The sequence below is a fragment of the Nipponia nippon genome, unplaced genomic scaffold, assembly GCF_047370975.1.
Source record: "Nipponia nippon isolate SJK-2023a ecotype South Korea unplaced genomic scaffold, ASM4737097v1 scaffold_2, whole genome shotgun sequence".
NCBI classification, from domain to species: Eukaryota; Metazoa; Chordata; class Aves; order Pelecaniformes; family Threskiornithidae; genus Nipponia; species Nipponia nippon.
In genome coordinates, this window is record NW_028262336.1 from 97735106 (window position 1) to 97761254 (window position 26149).

The window sequence follows — 26149 nt, forward strand, 5'->3', positions numbered from 1 at the left end:
TTTTATTACTACTAGGATTCACAGCACCGCCTATTAAAATTTCGAGAGAAAACTGAGATGCATTCATAAAAATGCTTTGGCTCTTCGTTACTTTGTGAATTCCAATTCTGGAACAAGAGCCTACAAAAATTTCATGTTTAAACATGAATTTAAGATAAATGTGCTTTAGTAAAGGGCTGCACCAAATTATATTCTTATTGTAAACATTTGAGTCTACTTCAGACACCATTAAACATTTAAACAACAACAGAGGACAGGAATGCCTACTGAGTAGTATCTCAAACTATGATTCTAAGAAATGCTCCAACTATGATTCTGTGAAATGAACTACATATGTTCTCACTCTTCTGTTCATTACTGAATTGTAATATTTTTACTAAGTTAAGGGCATTTTAGATAGGGCCAAAGCTGCTCATAGACAAAACTGCAAACTGTTTGTACACTAAAATCCCTTAATCGGACACCAACAAAAGAATCACAGAATCATAGAATACCAGGTTGGAAGGGACCTCGAGGATCATCTGGTCCAACCTTTCTAGCACAATCTAGATAAGATGGCCCAGCACCATGTCCAGCTGAGTCTTAAACATGTTCAGCATAGCAGAGTCAACCACTTCCCTGGGGGGATTATTCCAATGATTGACTGTTCTCATTGTGAAAAATTTACCTCTTGTGTCCAATTGGAATCTCCCTGGGAGTAGCTTGTACCTGTTACTCCTTGTCCTCACCATGTGACTCCTTGTAAAAAAGGGAGTCTCCATCTTCTTTGCAGCTCCCCTTTAAGTACTGGTACATGGTGATGAGATCACCTCTAAGCCTCCTTTTCTCAAGCCTGAACAAACCCAGCTCTCTCAGCCTGTTCTCACACGGCAGGCTTCCCAGACCCTTGATCATCTTGGTGGCCCTTCTCTGGACCCCCTCCTGCCTGTCCACATCTTTTTTGTATAACGGGGACCAGAACTGTACACAGTATTCCAGGTGTGGCCTGACCAGCGCTGAGTAAAGAGGGACAATGACTTCTTTACCTCTGCTGGTGATGCCCTTTTTGATGCAACCCAGCATCCTATCGGCCTTCTTGGCCGCAGCAGCACACTGTTCACTCATGTTGAGCTTCCTGTCCACCAGGACCCCCAGGTCCCTTTCCACGGAGCTGCTCTCTAGCCAGGTGGATCCCAGTCTGAGCTGCACTCCTGGATTATGTTTTCCCAGGTGCAAGACCTTACACTTGTCCTTGTTAAACTTCATAAGGCTCTTATTAGCCCACTCTTCCAGCCTATCCAGATCTTCCTGCAGGGTGGCTTTCCCTTCCAGAGTGCCTGCTTCCCCACTCAATTTGGTGTCATCTGCAAACTTCATCAGGATACACTTGATCCCATTATCCAGACCGCTTATGAAGATACTGAATAGCATTGGGCCCAATATCGATCCCTGGGGAACCCCACTTTTGACGGGTTGCCAGTTTGAAAAAGAGCCATTTACCACCACCCTTCGGGTGTGGCCCATCAGCCAATTCCTCACCCACTGCACAGACCACTTGTCCAGGCCATAACGCATCAGTTTCTCCAGGAGGAGGCCGTGGGAAACCGTATTGAAGGCCTTGGAGAAGTCCAAGTAGACAATGTCGACCGCTTGCCCCATGTCAACCGAGCAGGTCACTTTATCATAGAAGGCCACAAGATTTGTCAGGCACGATCTGCCCTTGGTGAAGCCATGTTGGCTTTTCCCAATCATGTGCTTCATTTGACTCGTGATGGCCCCTAGGAGGATCCATTCCATGACTTTCCCAGGGACTGAAATAAGACTGATGGGCCTATAATTACCCAGACCCTCCCTTGAGCCCTTCTTGTAGATAGGGATAACATTTGCCTTCCTCCAGTCCTCTGCGACATCCCCCGATCTCCACGACTTCTCAAAGATTATAGAGAGTGGCCCCGCAATGACATCAGCCAGCTCTCTCAACACCCTCCGATGGATGGCGTCAGGGCCCATCGATTTGTAGGGGTCAAGCTCCTGTAATAATTCACATACTAACTCCTTCTTCACTGATGGTGGGTCTATGTTTGGATCATCCTGGATTTTCATTCCCAACGCCTGGGATCCAACAGTGTTGGTAAAGACAGAGGTGAAATAAGTGTTGAGAACCTCTGCCTTTTCAGCATGGTTGTTGACTGATTCACCTCTAGGGTTCAACACTGGGCCTATGTTTTCCTTCTGTTTCTGCTTGGAACTTACATACCTGAAGAACCCTTTCTTGTTATTTTTGACATCTCTGTCCAGTTCCAATTCAAGCTGAGAAAGAAATAACTGTGAGCAAGCAAGAAGATTATCTGCCAGCAGCCTCTGTATCAAACAAGGAAGATTTGGAGACAGCAGCAGCAGACCTTGTACACAAAGGCCTTGGGAGTCTAAAATTTCTACGGTGTTTTTTGGTTTGGGTGTTTTGTTTTGGTTTTTTTCTTAAAATGTTGTTGAGGGTTCTGCAGCTAGTCTTTTAGACCCTGAACTAGGACAGTGAAAGAGGACCGTCCATCTCTGTGCAGATCCTTACTGTATTTATACAACTTGAATTCATCTAACAGAATTTGTACAATTTGAATTCATCACATGTAAGCACGGAGATGCTGCTGAACTGGATAATGTAGTAATTAAACAAGTTACCACACTTATACATGGACAGGAGCAGCAAACAAAACTGTTTGTGGCTTTCAGAGTAAGACAGATCTCTTTGACACAGTTTTTCATTTAAAATTATGATAGCTAGATATGGAATCAGAGAGTGGCATGGAATGGATGTACAACACATTAAATATACTTCTGCCTGAGCCAGAAGCAACTTCCTCTATACAAAGTTCAAGCTGATAGCTGCAAAGGAAAAAATACATGTGGCTTGGAAGGACCACTATTGACCACATTTAGTATCAGAAAGTCTGCGAGATACTTGGAGAGTCAGAAGTGGGCAGCTTCATTGCCTCAGACTCAAGAGGAAAGAAAAAAGAATAGACTAGCCACCAAAAGCAAGGGAAGTGGTCTGGCAGTCCATAACCATCAGGCCACATTCCGCATGCCTAGAAACACGTGAGAAAAGGCAAACTGTAAAAATTAGAAAAAAAGAAGAGGAATTCCGACCACTTGGAAGTATCTAATGATCGGTAATGTCTCAGCATAGAAACTGCAAAGAATACGCTGGTGATCCAGCTGGTCAAAGGAACAGAGAGCGTAAATGAGACGTATTTGCACATAACCACTATGCTGAACCTACAAGACAGCTAAGCTATCCAAAAGAGGCATCCAAAGGCAACTGATCTTTCTTGAAGATTCTCTACATGGGAAAGAAAGAGAATTTTTCAAGGAACAAGAGGACTGAACTGTATCACAAGAAGCAAAATATGAACTGCAAGTGCAAGATGGGATAGACAGATGAATTCTGAAGGACAGATTCCACTACAATGGTATGTATTGGCACTCAGAGTATTCATTAATGCAAAACCTCAAAGATTCTAAGTTACTTTGGGGGGAATAAAAGAGAAACAACTCCTTCCTTAGACCAAAATTTGCAACAGAAATATCTTAGAAGTGAACAGAATTGTCTAGACAAGAAAGAAGATTCCAGTTTTCTGAACTATGAGAGAGTGCCTATGTAGTCTGAGGATTCCCTACTGCGAGGCAAGGAAACAGTTTTCGAGGAGGAGGTCAGGTAAGATCAAAGTGGGTGTGCAAATGATACAAAAATGAGTCAAAGGGAATAAACAAGCTTTTATTTGATATAAGATTAAGACAGTAAACACAGAATTAATCAAGGCATGAAAAAAAATGAAGAAAAATTCTAGAAGGGTCTTAGAGCAAAGTTAAACACTTGGATAGTAAGCTAAAAGGGACTTGCTCATTTATGAAGACAAATCTGATCTATATGTTGTTTCCAAAATCTGATGGGAAGATTATCTTGATTAGAAGGTAAAAAAACCCCACAGTGCGTGTTTCCAACACTGGGAAAAAAAAGGCATGCAAAAGGCATGTGAGAACTAAAAAATCAAACACAAAATCTCTGATGAATCTGAAGTAAAACACTAAAAGCTTACAGAACAATAAAGGAATAAGTATAGAACAGTTGGAGTCTCTTATGAGCCACCAAACTCAGCCTAAATAAAGATGACCAGTTTTATAAATGCCTATCAGTAGTACACAGGAAAGAAAACTCTCATACTGCGAGAGACATCATATGTGCTTAAGCTTATTGTTTGGGAATGTTTAACTGGAGGCTGTTTTCCTTGAACACAGTGATTTCTCTATATTTAAATCTTGTAGAGAAAAAGCTTAACTAAATTTTTACTTGAATATGCACAGGGTCTAACAGCTGCCAAAACTAGCTGTTTAGCCTAACTGCTGGCTACCTCACTTCTCAGCTCCAACAGCTGACTGGAAGGGAAGACGTCCTGAAATTAAGATACATAATCAGCTAGATTACTACTTCCCCATATCTGTCTCCAAGTCTGATGCCTAAACTTTACATTTTATTATATGAAATTTGTTCTTATTTTCTTTAAATGTTAGCTGATGTTAAGAAGTGATTCAGCGCACACAAATTAACTCATCAATTGCAATACACTTCAAGTATTTATTTTTTCAACTCTTGATACCTCCCAGTTAGGATTATATTGTGTAACAGAATACAGTTAGGAAGAGAGAAGTATTCAGTGGCAAATATTAGCTTGACACTCTTTGGAAATCTGTAGGAAGGTAGAGTAAGAGATCACCTTGCTTCTGCCAGACTCCTCTCCCTCACATTTCTTATGGAATGGAAAAAAACTAATTTCTTACCCATATTTTATATGCACCAGTTCTGGTGCTGCTATTACTAAAATATCATTATAAGCAGAAGTTCCTCAGTACAACCAGTTATTTTCTGTATTTCTTAAGGTTCATTGCTTAACAATATTTGTTGTGTGCAAACAGAATAAAATTTCAGATAAGATTATATATACTTGTTGACATAATGGGACAAGCTTGTATAAGCAGTGATGAGGAAGAATATTAAAATAAAAAGGAAAATTAATACAGAAAAATGTAAATGATAAGGAGGTATTTAAAAGTAGATGATTATTGAGAAAGATTTTACTAGTCAAATCAACCTATCTTACACAGGAAACAATAGCATGCACAACACATAAAATTAAATAAAAGAAATGGAAAATGGAGGAAGCTGATGGTACTGAACATAAAGACATTCACCATCTATAACTGACAGGGGAAACAAAATGACATAAGGGATTTAATATAAAGGCATATTAAGAATAGAAGTGACTGTTACCGCTCTGCTAACAGACAGAGATCTATTTCCACCCACACCATGGTTCTTACGGGCATCTTCAATCACCCTGACATGTGGTGGAAGGGCAACACAGCGTGACACAATCAATCTAGATTTCTGAGGCTGCCTGGAATAATGTCTCAACCAGGCGCTGCACGGGCTAGGCAGGGGTGATGCACAGACGGCTCCTGCTATCCACAAACAAGGAGCGATTGGTTGCGGATGTGGCAATCAACGGCAGCCTTGGCTGTAGCAACCATGAAATAATGGAGTTCAAAATCCTGAGGGGGAGTGATGAAGGCAAGTAACAGACTACAGATCCTGGATTTCAGGCCAGAGTGGCTTACTCGGAGAAGTGGTAGGTAGGACCCCACAGGAGGCAGCTTTGAAGGTTCATGAAAGCCAGCAGGTCATTTAGGACAAGCTCCTTCAGATGCAAGGACTGTCCATCCCAAAACTCAGGAAGACAAGTAGAAGACCAGCCCGGTTAAACAGGAAATACAGGACTGAGCTCCAATGCAAAAAGGCAGTATATGGGAGGTGTCAGTAGGGATGGGCTACAAACATTTCCCTGACACATAGGCTTGGTTTTAGGAAAAACAAAAATTCACTAGCTACAAAGTTGGTTATTTCTAAATATGCATGTACAAATAATTTCTAATTTTCAGGACTGAAAGAGCTGGGTAAGATGCTCTAAGCTGTGAATGCTAATTTTCAACAACATACATAATTCCTACAACACATTCAAAAATGAAAGAAAGCTGGCACTGTGCTAAAATTTTAAAAGGATCAATGGAATAACCCAGCATAATTATAGGCTTTGTAAGCGATTATTAAAAATGGACAAAACAACAAAACAGATCTGACCAACAACAAGCAACAAAAGGCTCTTAAAGGTCTAATGCCAGAGGTATTTTTATAAGCATTTCACTACCTTAACCATATAAGTAGCTACTTTCAAGGTAATCAACTACTTATATAATGAGGGTTTTTCTGTAGTCTTGAACTGAGGTCTAAATATTCTACAGAACATAGAGGTTTCACCTTTCACAGTAATGAAATCTACTAGCTTATGAAGGGGGTTTTTTTAAATACTGTTTTAGCATCAGCAATAATGTAGCCATTTAGTTTACTTAAGATTTCTTTTTTTTACAGAAGTAGTGAAGTAACATTAGTCAGGAGAACTACTCTCATAATCCATCGCTCCCTGCAATTACAATATATGTGTGCAATACTTACTTCTAACGCATCTTTGACTGCAGTCCTGCCTTCTTTTCCAAGGAAAACATTATAGGGGTAAAGCCGCTCAATAACATGCTGGACTGACATCATAGGAAAGGAATCCTAATTCAAATTAAAAAATACAAATGAAAAAAAATGATTGGCTTATTCTATCATCAGCCATTAACCTGAAAATCTTATACAGCACTGAACTTAAAATAAAACTGTAAGGGCAATATACAAATGACCACTACATGCACTATTCGGTCAAATGTCAAAACAGGCATTTCTCAGGTGGAATTCATTATAATATAAATGTCTAAAGAACTATGTCCTAAAAGATACTTTCTTTCCTGTGCATAAATGGAAGCTACAGTGACTGGCTCAGACACCTAAAGACATTTAAGGTTAGGAGAGAGAAATCCCACCACAGGTAACTGACTTTCATAGTACTACTGGAAGAGAATCAATATGACAAGAAATCTATATTACAATAATGATCTAATCATTCACAGCAATTTCTAGTATTTAATTTTGATTCTATTACATTGTACAGATTCTACTTAACAAATCAATTCCTAGAAATTTCTGAACAGTCTGATCAAAACTGTTTTGTTTTGAAATGAGTTACTAAGTATGCTTGCACTTTCTACACAAAATTGAAAACCTTTTTTGTTTTTTTTTACAATCTTCTTGTTAGTTGTAAGCACTAACTCTTTTGTCAGTTGCTGCCTGACTTAGACAAATATTATTTTGTTGCAGTAATAGAGAAAGAAATGGAAGTGCATTTATGAATACCCAAGAAACATATGCATAAAGCCTTTCACGGTGGAAAGAAGTGTTTCAAAAACCCTGAAGTAATGCTTGATTGTTTGTTTCAAAAAAGACTTGCAGATTTTTAAGGACTACTTGTGTGTAACACTAGTGAAAAACAGTCAGTGGACTGGCACTACTTTTTTAAGGCTTCATCAAAGTAAGAAAAAATTAAATAATATAATTCAAATAAAATCAACTGATTTTCAGTTGTACACTTGGGTTTACATAGGCACCCAACTGAAAGAAGAGTTGCTTAGAAATGAAATCAGGAGATGCATATTTTATGAAATGCATAATTCAATTCATACTTATAATCAGTAATACTATTTATAATGTTCCACATTAAAAAAAGATCAGTAAAAATAAAGCATTTAAGGTACCGTAGTAAATGTACTGCTTAAAGGATCAGGGAACCCTTTATTGCATTTTAAAAGCCCTCTGTCTATATATAAAGACACCATACAATTTGTCCACATTATGTCAAATTAATAATAATTATAATGGCATGTATGAAATTAGCCTCTTCAGAACAGCACCCTATAAAAAAATTCTCCCTTTCAGCAGGCAGGAGTTTTCAACCTAAGAAATACATTTTGGGCCTGTGTGAATCCGTGATAGAAGATAAGAAGCTAGTCATTACAATGCATTCCCTCCACACTTTGAAATGGTTAAATCAACCAAGCTAGAAGTAGAGGATGGCAGTGACCCAGCATGCAAGTAAAAATGCTGTAGCTAGAATCACTGAGAACAGTCGGCTTAGAAAACCAAGGGATTAAAACTAATTCTAAAAGCAACAGTTCTCGTCTACCTAAAAAAGACATTGTCATACAATGATAACACTTCACATTCCCTAATGTAAAATAAAATGCTTCCTTCATTCCATAGTTTAGATAATAGCTTAGGACTCATTTTCTTTCCATTACTCTGAAAGCCATCTGGCATTCATTTAAAAATAATTTTTCACTACAGGGCTCAAAGAATAAAAAGTTGCAATTTATTTTAAAATCCAACATGTATTTCTTTCCTCAAGCCCTCCAAATACCATTTCATTTCTCTGAACTTGAATTTTAATCACTTCTGAACAGCTGATGTAGTATCACTAATTCTGAAAAAAGTTATGTCTGTAAGTATCCAGCACAACTGAGGGGCTGAGCACCACAGTAATGCAAGTAATTGGTATGTTTTAATGTATATAATCCAATAAAATATGTAGAAGTAATGTAGGTATAATGATTGCACAGGAGACACAACAGAGAATTATCCTGAGTCCTTTCTATAAACACTTGCACCTTGGAGAGAGAGTTTGAGAAGCTGTCCCGGTATTTTACCCTCCAGGGCTGACCATATCTCCCCACATGCAAAAGGGTACCAACCCACCTCTCTCTCTATACAGATCTCATCTCCCTGACTTCGTTCAGGAGGCACCTTCTGTTTTTACTTTGACTTTTTACCATGTAATTTTTAAGTCCAAAGGATGAAAGCTTGTCAGGGAAAGCAGAAAGACTGCCACAGCTTTAGTCCTGACCTGCCTGATCTGCCACTGTGAGCTCAGCAAGTGTACAGTTGTTATATTTCCCTATGGACTGTAGCTGTCAGAAAGTATTGCATCTTCAGGTGTGCACAACCTGCTTCTTCAAGTAACCCTCTATGTCTATGTTTATTCTAACTCCACCAGCCAATCCAAAGACCTAATGTAGGCTTCATATCATACAACTTAACTGTCTCATATACCCACATTTGAATAGTTGTTTTGGGTCGTTTTAGGTGTCAATGGAGAGTAAAAGGTGTCTTTGTAATGCAATCTGATTTACATGCATACCATTAAATCAGAAGTACTTTCAGGTTGTGACTTTTATTTCTCTCCACTGACTACCTCAGTGTCATCAGGTAAGCTGTACATGACTCTGAAGTCAGGTAAGATGATTTAGCAGAATATAAACCATTATGTTGAGCATAAGACACATTTCATCACATCACAAATCTCGCGTCATGCCATACTCTGTCCTTCAGCATTGTGCTATATACTTGGTTAAAGTATTATCCAGAGATACCTGACTAGGGCTTTTCTCCCTCAATCCAGTCTTAGTTTTTTCGGGTTTATTTTTTAAATGTTCATGTTAATCTTCTTCTAGCAACACAAATAATCCAGATCTAATTTTGAGAAATTTTAAGCCCATACAGTTTCACAGCACATGTGTACACACATACCAAAATCTGAACTGCAGCCGATAAGCTGTCTAAAGGAAAATCTGGAAGTCCCAATGTAGAAGATTCTTGAGAGCAGAGAGTTGTAGCAAAAGACAGGAGCTGAGAAATTCTGCATAGGAAAAAGTAATTACAGAGTTTTATACATGCTATCTATATTTAAAACACTAAAGCCTAAAAAGTTAAATACAGTATAAGATGCTGAAACTATTTCTGAGCGCAAATAAGTAAGGTGTGATTGAAGTTCTAAAGCATTAAGGATTCATTATACGAAGGCTGCATATGAAAAGCTGTGTGAGCATACACCCACACATATTAAAAAAATTCTTCAGTTCTGGTCTCCATGCAGTGACAGAAGACACAAAAATAGCAAGGAATCCTGAAAGGACATAGCTTTTCTTCATTCATTCCATTTTTATTTTTTTTTAATTATGAAAAATTACCTCTCTGTGGAAATGTTTGATCCAACTGAATATAATAGCTGAAGATGGTCCTGAAAATAGAACATAAAATCACAGAATAAATTAATTTTGGGATCATATTGTGGGTCACAGCTCATGATGTATAAGACATTTTCTATTTTTCCCTCTAATTTAGACATGAGGAGTCTACTCACTCCTTGACACAGAATTGATTTTATTTAAAAAAAAAAAAAAAAGAAAAATATTATTGAATCTTTCTTTTAGGGTTATACATTTTACGTAAGATTTTTCTGCTGCAGCGTTCCTTGGCAACTCTAAGTCTGCTTTTCAGGTATTTATTAGGCCCCTAATAAATAAGATAAACTTATTACTCAAGGATTCTTTTCAGAGGTGAGGTAAGTAAAATATAACATCAGAATATTAGCTCCACTCAGTACAGATAATCCAACTCTTCTGCTAGGACACTTACCTTAAAGGGCAGATGATAAACATCTCTAGCTTGAAATCGAGAGCGAAGAGGAGGATCCAAAGGGTTACCAGAGTATTTAGGTACTGGCAGGCCCAATGCTATCACTCGAAAATCTTCACTAACCCGAACAATCTTCCATGAATCTAGCTCTGATTTTGTGTGATCCTAAATTAATTAAAATAAAGTAACAAGAAGAAAAAAAAAATTACATCATTAAAAACTTACGATGACTAAGCTGCAGATTGACTAACAGCCCTCGTTCTTCAGCCTAAATGTGGTAATATTCTCATCTTTCATTCAGAGGGGCTAGAAAGCATTGAACTAGTCACATTTCTGGATGGTAAAAACAAGTTTTTCCAAAACGAACATAGACAGAATACTTGATTAGGTGCAGCTTCCAGGCCTGTAGCAATTTGTCTGAAGACCCCACAGATGGTTAAAGTTGAAAAGGTATCATTACAATATTGTTTTCACAAAGAATAGAAAATAAACAGACCACAAAATTTATTTTATTCTAAAACATTTTTTCTTCTTTTTTCCCCCTCTTATAACTGTAAAGGAGACTCTAATCTGCATTTAAAAAGTTTCATTTACAAATTATGCTTTATTATAAGCAATAATACAAAACTAGACTTCTTCATGAGGACATTAAACGTTGTATTTCAGTTGTTGTCATGTAAAAGATTCATTGCATACAAAAAATGCACTCTTTAGTCTTCCCACATCACAGTTAAGTCTTCCTTGAAACCATACATGAGTACATTTCTTGCAGACCTAGATGTACAGTAATTATTCACACAGGAGAAGAGAAAATGAACATTAGCTTATATAATACAATATTCCCCAAACAACAAAACAACAATATTAGATTTAGTATTGTAGCAAGAGATTTATTTAATTCATACACTATTAGCAGTGTGCCTGAGGCACTCATTTTGAAACATTTTATCATTAGAAAAGTGTTAAAAAGGAAAAAAGAGGAAGATGCTTTCCATAATTGCAACCAAATCCTGTCTAAGTTTGAGTTCTCATTTTCAGTCTTTAAATACAATTACATTTTTAAAGTTTGGCTTCAAAATACAATAATAATGCTTCTAACAACTGCATCTACTAATCAAATATCATAAAAATGTTTTTGGAAAAGACATGGATCAGAAGAATTGTAACCACAGATGAGAGGCATAAGAAATAATGATACATTTTCAGAAATCCACTACAGTACTTCAGCACAGTTGGCAACTTCATAGAAACTGGGATCAATGATGGAAGGCTTATTACAAATTTCCTTCCTGTGCCACATGGGTCTGAATTATATACCCAACCACAGTTAGGTATGACAGACAGAAACATGAGCAAGCAGGGGTCAGACTGTTACGGGAGACTGACAGGCATGTGATCGGAAACTACAGTACATGGAAGTAAGATGCGGAGTACTACTGGAAACTGTCTGATGAAATTTATTGAGATCCCCAAAAGCCTGAAAAGCATCCATTCAAATTTAAGCAGTAGGACTCAAAGCCTGAAGAAAAGGAAAATGGCTAAAGTAGCAATGGCAGCAGACACTAAAATCCCATTTCCTATCAAAAGAAAATTCTCTAACCATTTCCTATAATTTAGATTGGCTGTTTACATATATTCTTGTAAATTAAAGGCAAGACAGCACGGATGAATATAGTGTCGCCCATCTTGACCTCATTTTTTTGGTATCCTAACATTTTAAAAGCTTAGCAACAAGGCTATTGCAATGTTGAAGCATTATCTGAACTTCACGGGAACAATTTCAACTTAAATCTCTTTTCACAAGTATATTTTAGTTACTCTCACATTGTGGCTTTCACATTTCAGAAATATACAGGCTTCACACAAGGTTAACATGGACTACTCTTTTTCACATGGACAGACAAGATACAGATGAAAATATTTTGTTGTTGTTCCAAGCAGTAGTTTGACTTCTCACATAGTTTTCACCCTGCCTATTTCATTCCACAGAACATCTCAACAAGGTGTTCTTTCTGGCATTTCCCCCATTTAGCTCATACATACTTTCCCCTTCATAATGGTATTTCAGCACTATCAAGGAAAACAAAAATGGAAAATACAAACAACGTTTCCCTACCTGCAGAAGTTTGTCATAACGCTCTGCAGACATGAGAAAACGACCATCTTCAAGCTGCATTTCCCTATTCTCTAGCAAATTGTTTAACACTGGCAGGACATTCCGCTCAGCCTTCTCCAAACCTTCCAGCACGAGGATTCTGCCTTCGGTAGCTGCACGAACTGCACACTTTTCAAAAATAAAAAACAATATGATAATAGAAATAAACATTACATATCTCATGAAATCCTGCTGAAAAAGAACCTCCAGGTGCTCCCCAAAACAGTATTTATTTCTGTAAGAATCAATAAGATTCATATCAGTAGTGATCAGGAAGAGTGACAGCTGATTGCCTTAACAGTGCTACACATTCAGGAGCTGGACTTTTATCTCCTGTTACAGGGATTGACAAAAATAAGTGCCAGTATTTTGTACTAACAGAATAAAATATAAAACCTTGAAGACATTTTAGTGTATAGCCAGTTTATATTAATATGTGGCACCTTTTCTTTTTGATGTTGCATAATGTTTTATATTTTTCAGTTATTTTAACACCATCTAACAATTCTGGGACAGCTATTTATACAGCAAACATACAATGGTTTTACATGTTTACAATTATATTAAAATATTTAGAAAAAAGTCAGGTATTCCGTTGGATTGCTCTGGTAATGCACCAGTGTAATTCATCCTCAATTCATTGCTTTAGTCTGACTAGAACGTAAGTCTATTGAAACCAAACATGGATGATAAAAACAAAATAGTGCTATAAATAATCAGATGTTAAAAACAGTAATAAATTTAAAAATATTTAGAATTATATTCCCTGACTGAACATGGTCTTCTACAAAATCAGAATAAAAATGTAGTAATTAACTTGATAATCCTTTGGAGTCTTTGGGATAGAAAGTGCTTTCTTTTCTTTATTTCACTTTTCTTGTTGTTTATATGTGGTTGTTTATTTAAGTGCATAATGTGGAGCCAAAATGTAAAAGTAAACTCTGGTGCTGGTAATTTTGTACAACTTCCTTGCAGTCAATGGCATTCACTCAGGTAAATTAACTACACTTCATATCTAATATTCACAATTACTGTTCAGTAAGAGACTCTGAAATTCAGTGCATTCTTGTCTACTTCAAATTTGCAGAAGTTTAATCAGATAATAATGGGGCAGCTTTAGGCACAGGCAACATTCAGAGGCACCAAAGAGTCTTCCTTTGCGTTCCTATTACATTTTAACCCAATTTTAGACACAAGCACAGTTGCAAAGGGAGAACAAATGAAATCTCTTCCCGGCATGTCTCCTATAAACTCCTACAGAAGAACCTGGCATAGGATGCTAGATGGAAATCTCTGAGGAATACAATAGATGCCAAAAACTGGGACAGAGAGAAAGAAGGAAGGTACTAGAAAGAATAATGAAGAGGTACCAGAATACAAAATATAACAAGAACAAAAATAAGAATTACATATGAAAGCAGACGTATAAAGGACAAAAGCGTAAGCATAAACTAGAAACGAAGAACAGTTCAGCACAACAAATGAATTGCTACATGGTGCAAAAGCATACAACAGAATCAGAGATCCATCTGAGAAGATAAAGAAGACACTAAATGATAAGACTAACTAATTTAGATGCTTCTTATGTACAGTATAGAAGCATAAATAACTACTTGCAAATTAGCAATAACGTAAGCTTTTCACATCGTTATTGGGATGGAAGTAATTCCTGTACCTAATCTGGATTCAAGCAAACATTACTGAAAAAAGGCCCTCACAAATCCTGGTACGCATCTCCAGATCAAGTTCCCTTCTCTGAAAGTCATTCTATATGACATTTTAATATCTAGCCTCATGATCAGTATCTGAGGAACCTGGAAGAATCCCATTAAACAAGTGATAGTCCTCAGATTATTTCTCTTCCACTGAATCACCAATTCTTTCCAAAAGCGATCAGTATGTGAATTCTTTTGTTTGTTTGTTTGTTTGTTTGTTAATTCGGGATATCATACTCTACCAACAGGCAATATAAAACTCCTCTCTCCTCATCCCATAAAATTTGTACAAAGGACAAAGTTTGTACTATCATTCTTCTCTATGAAGGTCACTGGTGAAGTCAAAAATCTGCTCCAACCTGCTTGAATAGAAAACCTGAGTCTCCAGCAGCCAGTCCAATACCTGGCATGAATAAAATGCTATTTTGTCTAAACACAGTTTGGAGATACAGCCAGAATATGCTTTAACAAACAATTTATTTGCCAAGTTGGTTGGATTCTGCATATTATAAGTCTATGAAGACTTTATGACCAAGTTTTACTAGCCAGAGGAAAATACACATTCTGTTCATATGGTTTCAAAATATTTTGAGTATCCATAGAATCTTGTTGACTCATGTTGAGACACGCACACTATGGATGAAGGCTTGCTGAAATAACAGGCTTCCAGTATCAACATAAATCTCTCTCCTGAATTTGTACATGAAGGCAATATGCTGCAGGGGTAGACAGCGAATATCAGGAAGTATATAACAATCGTTAAATTCAAGAAAGAAGATGCTCTCCATTAGCAGAGCAATCTTGAGAAGCAGCTTACTACACTGTGTTGCCTATTGATCATCAGCTTACACGATCAAAATTTAAAAAGTACACAGTTTCTGGAACTTGGAAAGTATTTTAAGTTTTTATTCAAAATTCTCTTGCTCAGTACAATGATATTTCAAAAGAAATGCTACAGATGGTCTTTGCCTACCTATAGGTACCTTTTATAATCAGCTTCAGGAATGGCTGAGTGCACAACCATGGTTTTTCACTTCTTAATCAAAGACACCCCATAACAACAATAACACCACCACCTGGGTGCTAATTTACTCTCATTGGCTTTCTTCCAAATTGTGCTCCTCATATATCTTCAAAGCATATCTAAAATACTTGAAATTGTTCTCCAAAATACCATGAAATAAATGCACAACTCATCTACCTCTAAAGTTCTTGTATGAGATAGCATAAAATCTGCTCTTAAGACCAAAACAGCTGCATATCTCTGGCTGAACTATGATATTTCTGCATTCTGGTTGGTAATGAGTAATAAGTTTTCGCAATAAGCTAGGCATACTACAAGGCATCCTCTGAATCATTATTTCAGTTTTATCTGTGTATTGATGGATTGGTATGGAAACTAAAATGCATTAAAAAAATCAGAGGAAGGAAAGTAAGTTTGCAATCTGTCACGGAAAATCATTTTTTAAAAATGCTTCCAAGAAACAAATCTTCATAATTCTATAATGAAAACCCAGAAATAGCTGCGCTGCCTCTCTCTCTCTCTCACTAGCCTCGTTTGTTCTAAACGTTTAACATAAACCACAATTTGACGGGGGGGCTTATATTGTGCAACCTTGATGACAAACCCGAGATTAAAAGTATTAATTCTTGTTAAAAGGCCGAGAGGGATTTGTTAAATGTTTACTTTCAGATTTATTGTAACTGCAGTGAGGGACTATTTTGCTCATCAGAGGAGGACAGACGCTGCTGCCTCCCACCCATGCTCCTAGGGCTCTGGGAGGATGGTAACCTGGATACCTGCTCCAGGGAATACCTGCAGCTAAGGGAGGCCAGGAGCAGAAACCCTTCACACAGGGTTCTTTGCACAGTAATGGCTTTATGCAACAAATAAGTAACGCAGATTGCATACCCTGCTTTCACACTGCATGTACAAAAATACATTTTTATCTGTAAAGGCAAAAGCACCTTCGGAACAAAACAACCCTAAGCAAACTTTCATTGTCTTTCCCATAGTTGAACCACGGTGAGCTCCTCCACTTGAGCAGTACGAAATATGACAACTGCAGGAAGCTGTAAACCCCATTTTTGACACAAATCACAGTGTATAAGCACGTGGATGAATTTATACAGTGTCAGAAAGGGAAGAAGGACAGAAAAAAGCTCACCACAATACACATGCTGAAATGCACAAACACCAGAGAAACAAGAACATTTTTATAAAGCTAACCAAAATAGTTTGTAAAGGCACAAGAAATTTTAACAGGATAACTTAAAATACAGAACTGAAATGGTAGTTACCTTTTGTCATGAAAATGTATATTGAGAACCAGAAAACTCTGGTCACCCTGAAATCCATAAGGAAGGTTCTTGGGGACCTCTAAAGGGCTTCAATTTTTCAGACCTGAGCATCATTCTGAAAATGATGTACAGGTTATGTTTCAGAACCATATTAAAAAAATGCTGCTAGAAATTGTTGACCTAAAATAAAGTAAATACGTGTCTTTTTTTAAGGAGTTACCTCAAGACGCATTTATTTTTAGAAGATGACTTGCCCCTCATCTGAAAACTGGATCCCTGTAATGACAACTCAAGCACAGCAACCAAAACTACCGTGTGGAAAAACAACAGAACAAGTAGTTCAGTGAACATGAGAACTAATGAGGTAAGGTTTCCCTACATCTGCAGCCTACATTTCAGATGTCCCTTCCAAGATAATATCTTGTTCCCACCACCCGCACAATATCCCACACAAACTCATCCACCCAAGTCTTTCCACTCACTCCTGTATCTCATAAACATCCAACAATGATATGTCCAGATGTCTCTTATGGTGAAAAGAGATCCTTAACGACCATCTGGTAAAGACAACACAAAACTTTGGCGGGTTTTGAGCTAACACGATGCTGACTGGCTGCAGCAGGCTAACAAAACTTGAACTACTAAATCCACGGTACAGCCTGTCTGCCAGGGATGGGAGGTAGACATTAATTTGAGTCCCTGTACACTACCAAGCTACCAAATATCACAAAACTCAGAGGAAATTGAGACCTTCTAAATTTCGTTCCATAGGTTAAGTACAATTAATCAAATTTTTTAAATTTACATCATTAAAACTAATCAACAAGTAAAAGATAATAGGAAAAGAAATGACAGAGATGCAGAATGGAGTACGCTATGAGCTTTTACTTCTCGTTTTACTGGGGAAGGAAGAGGACATTGACCGAGACCTGTAATTTACTTTAAGTGCCTCAGGTTATTCTTTTAAGAAGATGCAACCCATCTAATAAGATCATCAAGTTTTTTGTAATACTTATATGGAAATAGCAAATTATCTAGAAATTTAGAGACAGTCTAAAGATAGATGTACAAACAGATGTTGAGAGCAGTGAAGCATGTAAGACTGTCTCCTGTTGGGGAATCTACTCTGCTAGATTTTAAAAGTAGCTGTAGAGTACATAGCATGTCTAATGGCATGCCTCTACCAAAGAATATCTTTCAATATATTTGTTCAGTTTTTAGGTTTCTTAATTCCTTAATTATTATTTTCTCTCATGAGAGTTGAGCAAACAGGAAAGCTGTTGAGCAACACTGAAATGGATGACTATTTAATGGACTGAGTGATAACATAATTCCTCCAAAATAAAAGTATTGTCAAAAATTAAGTAGTAAGATAAAGGGCTATTAAAAGCCACGTTCAACCAGTTTCAAAGCAACAATGTCAACTTTTTATAAAAACTTTGTTATCTTTTTCCTTAAATATTTGTAAAATCTTGTGTTAGTTGTTTAAAATAACATGTATTTAATAAATAAGTTCTGAATGTATAATGCCATTCAAAGATGAGATTACAAACAGACCTACTATTAATAAAAAATGTGTATTCTATTCTTTGTTACAAATTTTTTCACTTTGTAGATGATGATAAACTATGGTTTTGCATTTTACAATTTAGACCACAAATATGCCGAGTCACATATATTCCAAATGTGATGTTCAGGTTTTATCAAAGTCAATATAATAGTAACTAATGTGGTTAGTCAAATTTAAGAAGTAACTTAAGAACTAAATAATTCAACCTTTTTCTCTCTCTGTAATGGAGGGAGGGGCTACCTCTTCACTATTCAGCATACCTCCCCGCTGAGATAATCAAGTGTTTTCTGCTTGGGTTTTATAGCTAATTTTTCCCCTGTGACGTTAGGAAAATTACAGGGCAAGTTCCATTTAACAGTTATTCACTCCTTTCTTATTTAAAAAAAAAAAAAAAAAAAAAAAAAAGACAGAGAAATTGCAGTATACCACTGCAACGTCAGCCAGGCTAGTTAGTACCCAAACAGAGACTCCATCTGTCTGCAGCAGGTAACGCTTCAGTGATGAAGAACGGCCTGAACTGGTGGGCACCTAATTCATGATGAAACACCATGGCACAGAAAGAAAGAAAAGCAACTAAAAAAGAAACAACCTGAATTTATTGGGGGTTTGAATCACAGAACTAGGCTAGAAAAGTTTATCCTAGGAAGTGAATCGACATATGATAAGATCATAAATATGTTAATGTGACAAGAGCTGGAACAGTCTTTCATTTCATAGTTATTGATTCTAGCTTCCCCAGTCATTGATTTCAGCTTCCTCCACATGATTTTTTTTTCCTTTTTTGAACTACCACACGTCAAATGATCTGTTTTATTTCCATCACCCCTTCCCCTAACATGACAGTCGGTTGTTTTTGCAACAGTGCCTGCAAACTGTATTTACAAGAGATTATGTCCCCACCTAGGCAAGGTCTGGCCATTTTACCCGCTTTACACCAGGTATATTAGTACCATAGCACATTTACATCAAGTACGTGAAACATTTTGCATCTTGGGCAGAGCGCAGGCCGAGGAGCAAGCAATCTGAGTGTCCGAACAGATTTACCAGTGCAAATATCTACAAACAAAGAAACGCAGGAGTTTTATCTTCATTCTATACAACTCTTGTCTTCTGAACAAGAATAAGGAAGATGGGTTATTTAAATTTTTCTTCCTGATGAGTAGCAGAATAAAAAGGAAATTAAGTACTTGACAGATATCTAAAAATGATGAAGTTACCTATGACTTGTAAATCGTTTTGATTGAGAGCACTATCCATCAAGTCCACATTGCCTATGAATGTTATGACCCCACGTTACAAAGTATTGCCGCTTCCCACTTTCTAGCTGAAAAGAAAGTGGAATACGTATGTAACAGTCACAAACATAAGAAAAAAGAACCACCTCTGATTTTAATCCATAAGGAATTATAAATACACAGTCCTAATACTCCTCACAGACATTCATCTATATGCTCTCTACATCAAAACAAGACACCAGAGTCTGAACTGCTAACCCAATGAATCCAGTTAAATGCTGACACTTTTAGTAACATAAAAGAAGTACTGCAAATGATTAAACAAAATCACTTCTATGAGTTAAGGGTCCTTACCATGCATTTCCTTTTTAGAGACAAGATATAGTATAGATGCCAATAAAGATTAACTTCATCCAAATACTGTTGGTTTCTACCTAATATTTCCCTCTTTCTGTGCAATGTCGGACACAACAGGAAAATTAACAGTAACATTCATACTTCTGGAGCACTGCATTGCTTGCCTCTTCTTTCTACAGACTTTGCTATCTAGCTCCCCATACCAGACAGATATTGCAGTGACAGTCAGTCAGCTAAGCGATACTTTCTGACAATGCCTTTGCTGTGGCTAACTCACCAGCTCATCAAAAATCCACTGTCACCTCCAAGGTAGTAAGCTAATAAGTCACAGAATTACACAATTTGCATTCACTGGATATTTTTTTAAAAACCTGAATTGTTGCCCATCTTTTTGATAGGGTATAGGAAGAATTTTTTTTATATGTATACACAAACATATATACATATGCATACACACACACTCTCAAATATGATTATAATTTAATTCAATTAGTCTCATATCTTATTTTATAATTCTCTTTCTAATCTTTTTTTGATTAAAAGAAACCAAACTCAAGTCTGTGTAGTGCTACTCCAGGGGATTTCATGTCATACTCATTTTACAGACAGAATAGTTTAAGCTGTCATTTCTGTCACTGTGGATGTTTAATTGATTGCTACATGAAGTCTTTTAAGCCACGGCAGAAGATCATTTTTCTGGTATCTTGACAATCAATTTTACATTTTATCATTGTATAACTTACGATGCTGGTGCAGTTAGGGATGCAAAAGTATTCTATCAAAATAAGTATGTTCACATAGTTCAAAGATAGAACAAAACTGACTCCAACTCTGTATATCCAGAGATGACAGTGATATACATACTTATTCACTCAGTGGATACAGCTTAATCAGCAAATATTCAAAAACATGACATTGTATTTGTAATTTTTCAGCACATAACAATACAGTATTTTTCTACTTATTCCAACCTCAGTTAGTTCGATTGTCTCAAACAGAAAAGACTATGCACTTTTTTAAGTGGTCTGTGTTTGGGAAGCCTGTTTCATTTAATGCAAAAGCTGGAAGATGCAGGGTAAACAAAACCAGGCATTCCAGGCAACATGGTTTGTGGCACAATCCTGGAGCAATACACCTCTCAAGCACTAACAAAATGGCTTATCTGCTCTCCCAATTGCATCCACTACATTAAAACAACATAGGATTTGCTTTGATGTAATAATTTAAAATGTGGGAGGCTGTAGTAATAACAGTTTAAACCAGAGGTGTGCCTTTTATAGCTGTAAACACACAATAAAAAGGAAAACTGCATCAGAAATGGCAAAAAAAAAGCCATAATGATATCAAATCTAATTCCTTAATTTTTGAAAATATATTAGGCTGATATTAGAATCTCCATACTGGTTCAAGCAAGTTGGTGGCTCAACTACAAAGAGTTACAGAAACAGAAAACCACTCTGCAAGACAAGCTCTTCTATCAATAAAAGCAAAATTTGAAGCTGCCATGCAAATCTTTAAGTGATATAAAGTAATTCTAACCAATTTACTTGATACACAACATAATTAATCCATGCAATAAATTACAGAATAAAACCAAGAGGTTACTTAATTTTCTCAATAACAGCAATAATGACATTTCTGAGGCTTTTAACAGTGAATTAACAGCTGAAAATCAGAATTGATGGCCCAAGGTAAAGACAAGAAAACAGAATTTTCTCCTGTCAGTACTTGAATGAAAACAAATAATTTACATTACCCCATTGTAAGTTCTTTATTTTACATGATTTTAATTGGGAATTAATTTGATAATTCAATGTTTACCTTTATTTTAATGGGCCCCTGTATCTGAGGTAAATAAACCCCTCGCCCTTTTTTTCCCCCTCATCAGATCTCTCTTCTAACTTCATAACTCCAAATCTTCTCCCATTTGATTCACTCTAGTACTAAGAAATGCAAATACGCGAGGATATTTGATACATCAGCCCTTCAATATACATTTCAATACGGAATTTAAATCACTGCTTCCAAATCACCATCTTCCAAATCTATCTTAAATAACTAACTGCAATCATATTCAATAACTTCATGTTAAAATGTATCAGATGTTTTGAAACCTCTGAGATATCAATTTACAGTATTTAATCTGTCACTATTAAATGCAGAGCTATAAACAACCATAATATCTTAACAATCACTCACAGACAACTTTGCAAACCTTTGTGGGTCTGCAAACCTGATGATTCACTATATTAAAGTTATTTCTGGCAACAAGATGTCAGCTTTCATTACAGTATATTATTTTTCCAAGTGTAAGGTAAGTACATTACTATATTATGGCGTGCATGCAAAGAGTCTCATCTATCTTAAACAACAGTTAAGTTTTATTTGACCCACAGAATTCATACATTGGATGTTCTGGAAACCAGACTTGCAAGCTTTGCTGTCTTCTCTTGGGTGTCATGAAGAGCAAGAATGAGATTCCGCAGGAAGGGAAAGGGTATGTAAATCTGAAAAGCATAGCCTGTATTTTCAGTCCCTCATATAAGTTCACCTTCTCTTTAGCTCACCTATAGCAATGGGAGCAATCCAAGCTCTTTTGGGAATATTTTGTTAAGGCTACCTACTGATAGCCTTCTCTGTCTTGAAACAGTTCATGGTCTGGGGTTTAAAGAGAGTAGTGTCTGGCTTCTGTAATGTTTTCAATTGGTACAGCCATCTGCAAACCTCAAAATCATTAAATGAACAAATTAAAATTCAAACCCCAGTGTAACCTGTAAAACTTTATTCCCTTTTATTATTGAGCTATAATTAGATCTGTGATGGTTCTAAACATAACCATGTGCCATATTGTATGTGTCTTTAACTAGAACGTAGGGTTAGAAAATTTCAGCTGGAACATCACTATCTAGGAGATTCATTTTTCATGTTTCCAATATTTTACAAGTGCTCATCTAAATACCAATGATTTATCAGTGGTGAGGCGCTGGAACAGGGTGCCCAGAGAAGCTGTGGATGCCCCATCCCTGGAAGTGTTCAAGGCCAGGCTGGATGGGGCTTTGAGCAACCTGGTCTAGTGGAAGGTGTCTCTGCCTATGGCAGGGGGGTTGGAACCAGATGATCTTTAAGGTCCCTTCCAACCCAAACCATTCTATGATTCTATGATGATTTTCTTATTTTCCCTTCAGAGCTTAAACAGACGTTGGTTACACATGTGAATGAGTAACACATGAGCTGAGGAAAGACATCGTGATTCTGACTGATTTTAGTACTTTGGTATCCTGCTGAAGGAAAGTCTTCGTCTGAAGTACTGCTGTGCTGGATTCTGGTAAAAACCTTTTAACTGAAAATTTCCAACAGATTGAGGAAGAAAGATAATCTTAGACCCTTTACCTTAGAAAGCTAATCTTCCTAGAGTGTTCTTACCGGAATGAGATCACTCAAAATAGCTTGTACAAAGTGAAGCAAGCTGCCTCATACTTACATTGTGATCAAAGTCTTCAGACAAATACAGGGTTAACAGACCATCTCACATCTTGGTCCCTGATACAGTCGCTATTACAAATGTTAGTTAACTAATGCTCTTACACCAGGGGTAAATTACCTTGACTATTCTGTAGCAAGCCTGAGGATAAGGCTGTCCGTAACAGCAGTTAGGCGTGGAGCTAACATGAGTTAATGAGTTAACCCCACAGCCTACACAAACGCTCCTATTCTTTGGTAAATGAGAAGCCATTTACAGCCCTAATCCACAGTACAGTACTTTAAATTATCTCATATTGTGCAACCTCATATTTCCAGATAAGCATGAGATAATTTGAAGTCCTAGAAGTAACTAAAAAAAAAAAATTATTTAGATTAGTTGTTATCCTTCATTCTGAGGATCTTCCATCACTCAAAGTCATTTATTGTGGTTTCAAGAAAATCTATTTAAAGGTTTCTTTAAAGTTTGGAGGCTGAAAAAGAGATCATTGGGAATTTAAAAAAAAAAAAAAGAAAACAAGAAAAAAAAAAAGGAAAATGTTTCTTTCAAACAGAGAACAAAGCTTTTAGGTTCTCCTTCCTCTCCTGTTCCCATCTCCTTTTCCACCCACAAATCATTCGTGTGATGGTGATATCATTAACCTCTATAGCATCACCAAGTGAAAACTGTTTTAGATAACACATTTAAATTCACACTACGTTAGAGGAACTGACTCACCCTATTTAATTAGAAACCGAACTTTTATACAAATTTGAGGTATCTAGGAAAACAAGCATTCTAAATGAAGCGCATATTTTACCTGCATAATCAAAAGGGAGACATGCCGTTGATAACTTACAAAGAGAAATCTTACCTAATCTAAGTCACTCTATGGCTGTACTAAATCAGATAATGGGTTGGGGCAATACTGATGGCAGGAGTGTTTAAATCATTATTTTAGTCCAGATCAGCAGTGAGCTTTCAAATCAAATCTTCCAATTGTCTCTGTTTACTGTGCTTGGGTTTCACAACACAGAACAGTCTTAAAATACATGAACTAGACTCTTTTTCAATGAAACTAGATCAGAAGATTCATTTCAGGAACACATCTAATGTGGTACAAGTGTTGGGGAAGAGACACACCAAGAGAAGTGTTGTCTAACTTGCCCAGAATGGATCTCACTCCACATTACAGAAGCATATCAAAAATATCCTGCCTAAATCAACCCTGTAGTACTCTTAAGAGACAGAGTAATCTTGGATTTGGGTAAAGATAACATTTTTGGTAGTAATGAGATCAAGAGTGTTACATGAGACACTAACTGCATCAGAAACATGTCAGTCAGTCTGTAATCCACATACTAATTTTTCATAATATAACCCATAACTTCCTTCAAACTACTTGTAAACAATAATTAGGTGGTGTGTGACTGCAACTTGCCTGATCAAGATAAAAAGCACTACCGTCTCGGATCTCTCGTCGCTGTTTGAGGTCAGTTTCTGTGGTGTCCCTCGACAGTGCGATATACTCAACCTCCCGCTTTGTTAGCTCCTGTGAACAACAGTCTGAAGTTATTACAAAAATAAGACTATAACCCCAGTAAGTGAACTTTAACAATAGGCCTAGTGGTATAATTTGTACAAAAGAGCTCTAGGCAGCAGCACAGTGATCTGAAATAACTCTGAACAAAATCTAATATCTCTTATTCTTAAAATGTTTACAGCGTGTTCTGCCTCAAACAAAATGGTTTGAATTTCTGCTCAATAAACTTTTATTTTCCCAAAACCTGTTCTAAAAACATAATAACTAGCTATATATTCTTTCCATTGAACATCTGTAACATCTTGTAAGTTAATCTTCCGGTTCTGGACTCTGAAAAACAATCAGCATCTGCAAATCATGAATAAAAATCAGAAGTTTTCTGTAAAAGATTGAGAAGCTTCAAGCCTCACTGCTCAGTAACACTTACACAGCAACGCAGTTGTGATTACTACCTGTACATGCTTTGACAGTACACTAATGAACTATATTGTTCTTATCTTCTCTCCCTTTAATGTCATGAGATGCAGTCCGCATCTGTAAAATTATAGACTATTTAAAAAATGAGGACCCTTGGGCTATTGCATTGTTTATTTTGATTCAATATGAGATATACTTAGAATTTGCTATCTTAAAGGGAAAAAAACCCCAAACTTGTATTTATACCTGATGTTCCTGCTACTTCCATATCTGGGTTATCATGCGTTCTGCTAGGAAACAGATTCATGCTGAAATGCTCTTAGCGCTTACCCCTCAATTAAAGGTATAATATATTTAACAGATCTCTCTTAAGAGGCAGCTTTTAACTATAGTTGTATGAACAAAAATCAAGCAAAGATATAAAAACCCACTAAAATTATTTGCTTTCCACTTTTTCAGTGCCTATTTGTTACAAAGCCACCAATTCCTTTATGCTGCAGGTAGATACAATTGTACTTTCTCATAATTAAAGGAAAAAACCAGAAGGTGAAACAGAGGAGTTTTCTTCAACAATTAGCCCCGTGTATGAACACATAGTAGTAGCTTTCACCAAGAGCAGATAAAAGTTTTCCAGGCTTACATAGCTTCATTAAAGGGACCACAGCATGTACCAGCTCACATGCAAAGACCAGCCTTCACGCAATTGTTTGGCATGGCATTGAAACAGCAAGCTGCAGCCTTTCTAATACGGCTCAGGTGCATACAAACAGTGGTATAAATAACAAGACACATTCTATGTCCCATGTCTAGATATCAGGTGTTCCCTAAGTCCTCTTTTTAGGTTATACCAAACTCTTCTCATTTACATTAAGGAATGCATCGAGCTATCAAGTAACATACCTGGTTTGCTGAACTACGAAATCTTTTCTCTTCTGTCCAAAGTTCAAAATCTTGCAGC

At 36.8% G+C, this 26149-nt stretch overlaps 1 protein-coding gene across 1 annotated transcript in view; it reads right to left on the bottom strand.

Annotated features, from left to right (window-relative positions):
* Positions 1 to 26149, bottom strand: part of VWA8 (von Willebrand factor A domain containing 8) — a 199800-nt gene that overhangs the window by 150107 nt on the left and 23544 nt on the right. The window contains exons 4-9 of the mRNA XM_087759030.1: positions 24673 to 24783; positions 12555 to 12722; positions 10439 to 10603; positions 9991 to 10040; positions 9551 to 9659; positions 6545 to 6649 (exon numbers count right to left, since the gene is read on the bottom strand). Of these exons, the coding sequence (XP_087615156.1) occupies positions 6545 to 6649; positions 9551 to 9659; positions 9991 to 10040; positions 10439 to 10603; positions 12555 to 12722; positions 24673 to 24783 (708 nt within the window). The remainder of the gene's footprint in view (positions 1 to 6544; positions 6650 to 9550; positions 9660 to 9990; positions 10041 to 10438; positions 10604 to 12554; positions 12723 to 24672; positions 24784 to 26149) is intronic.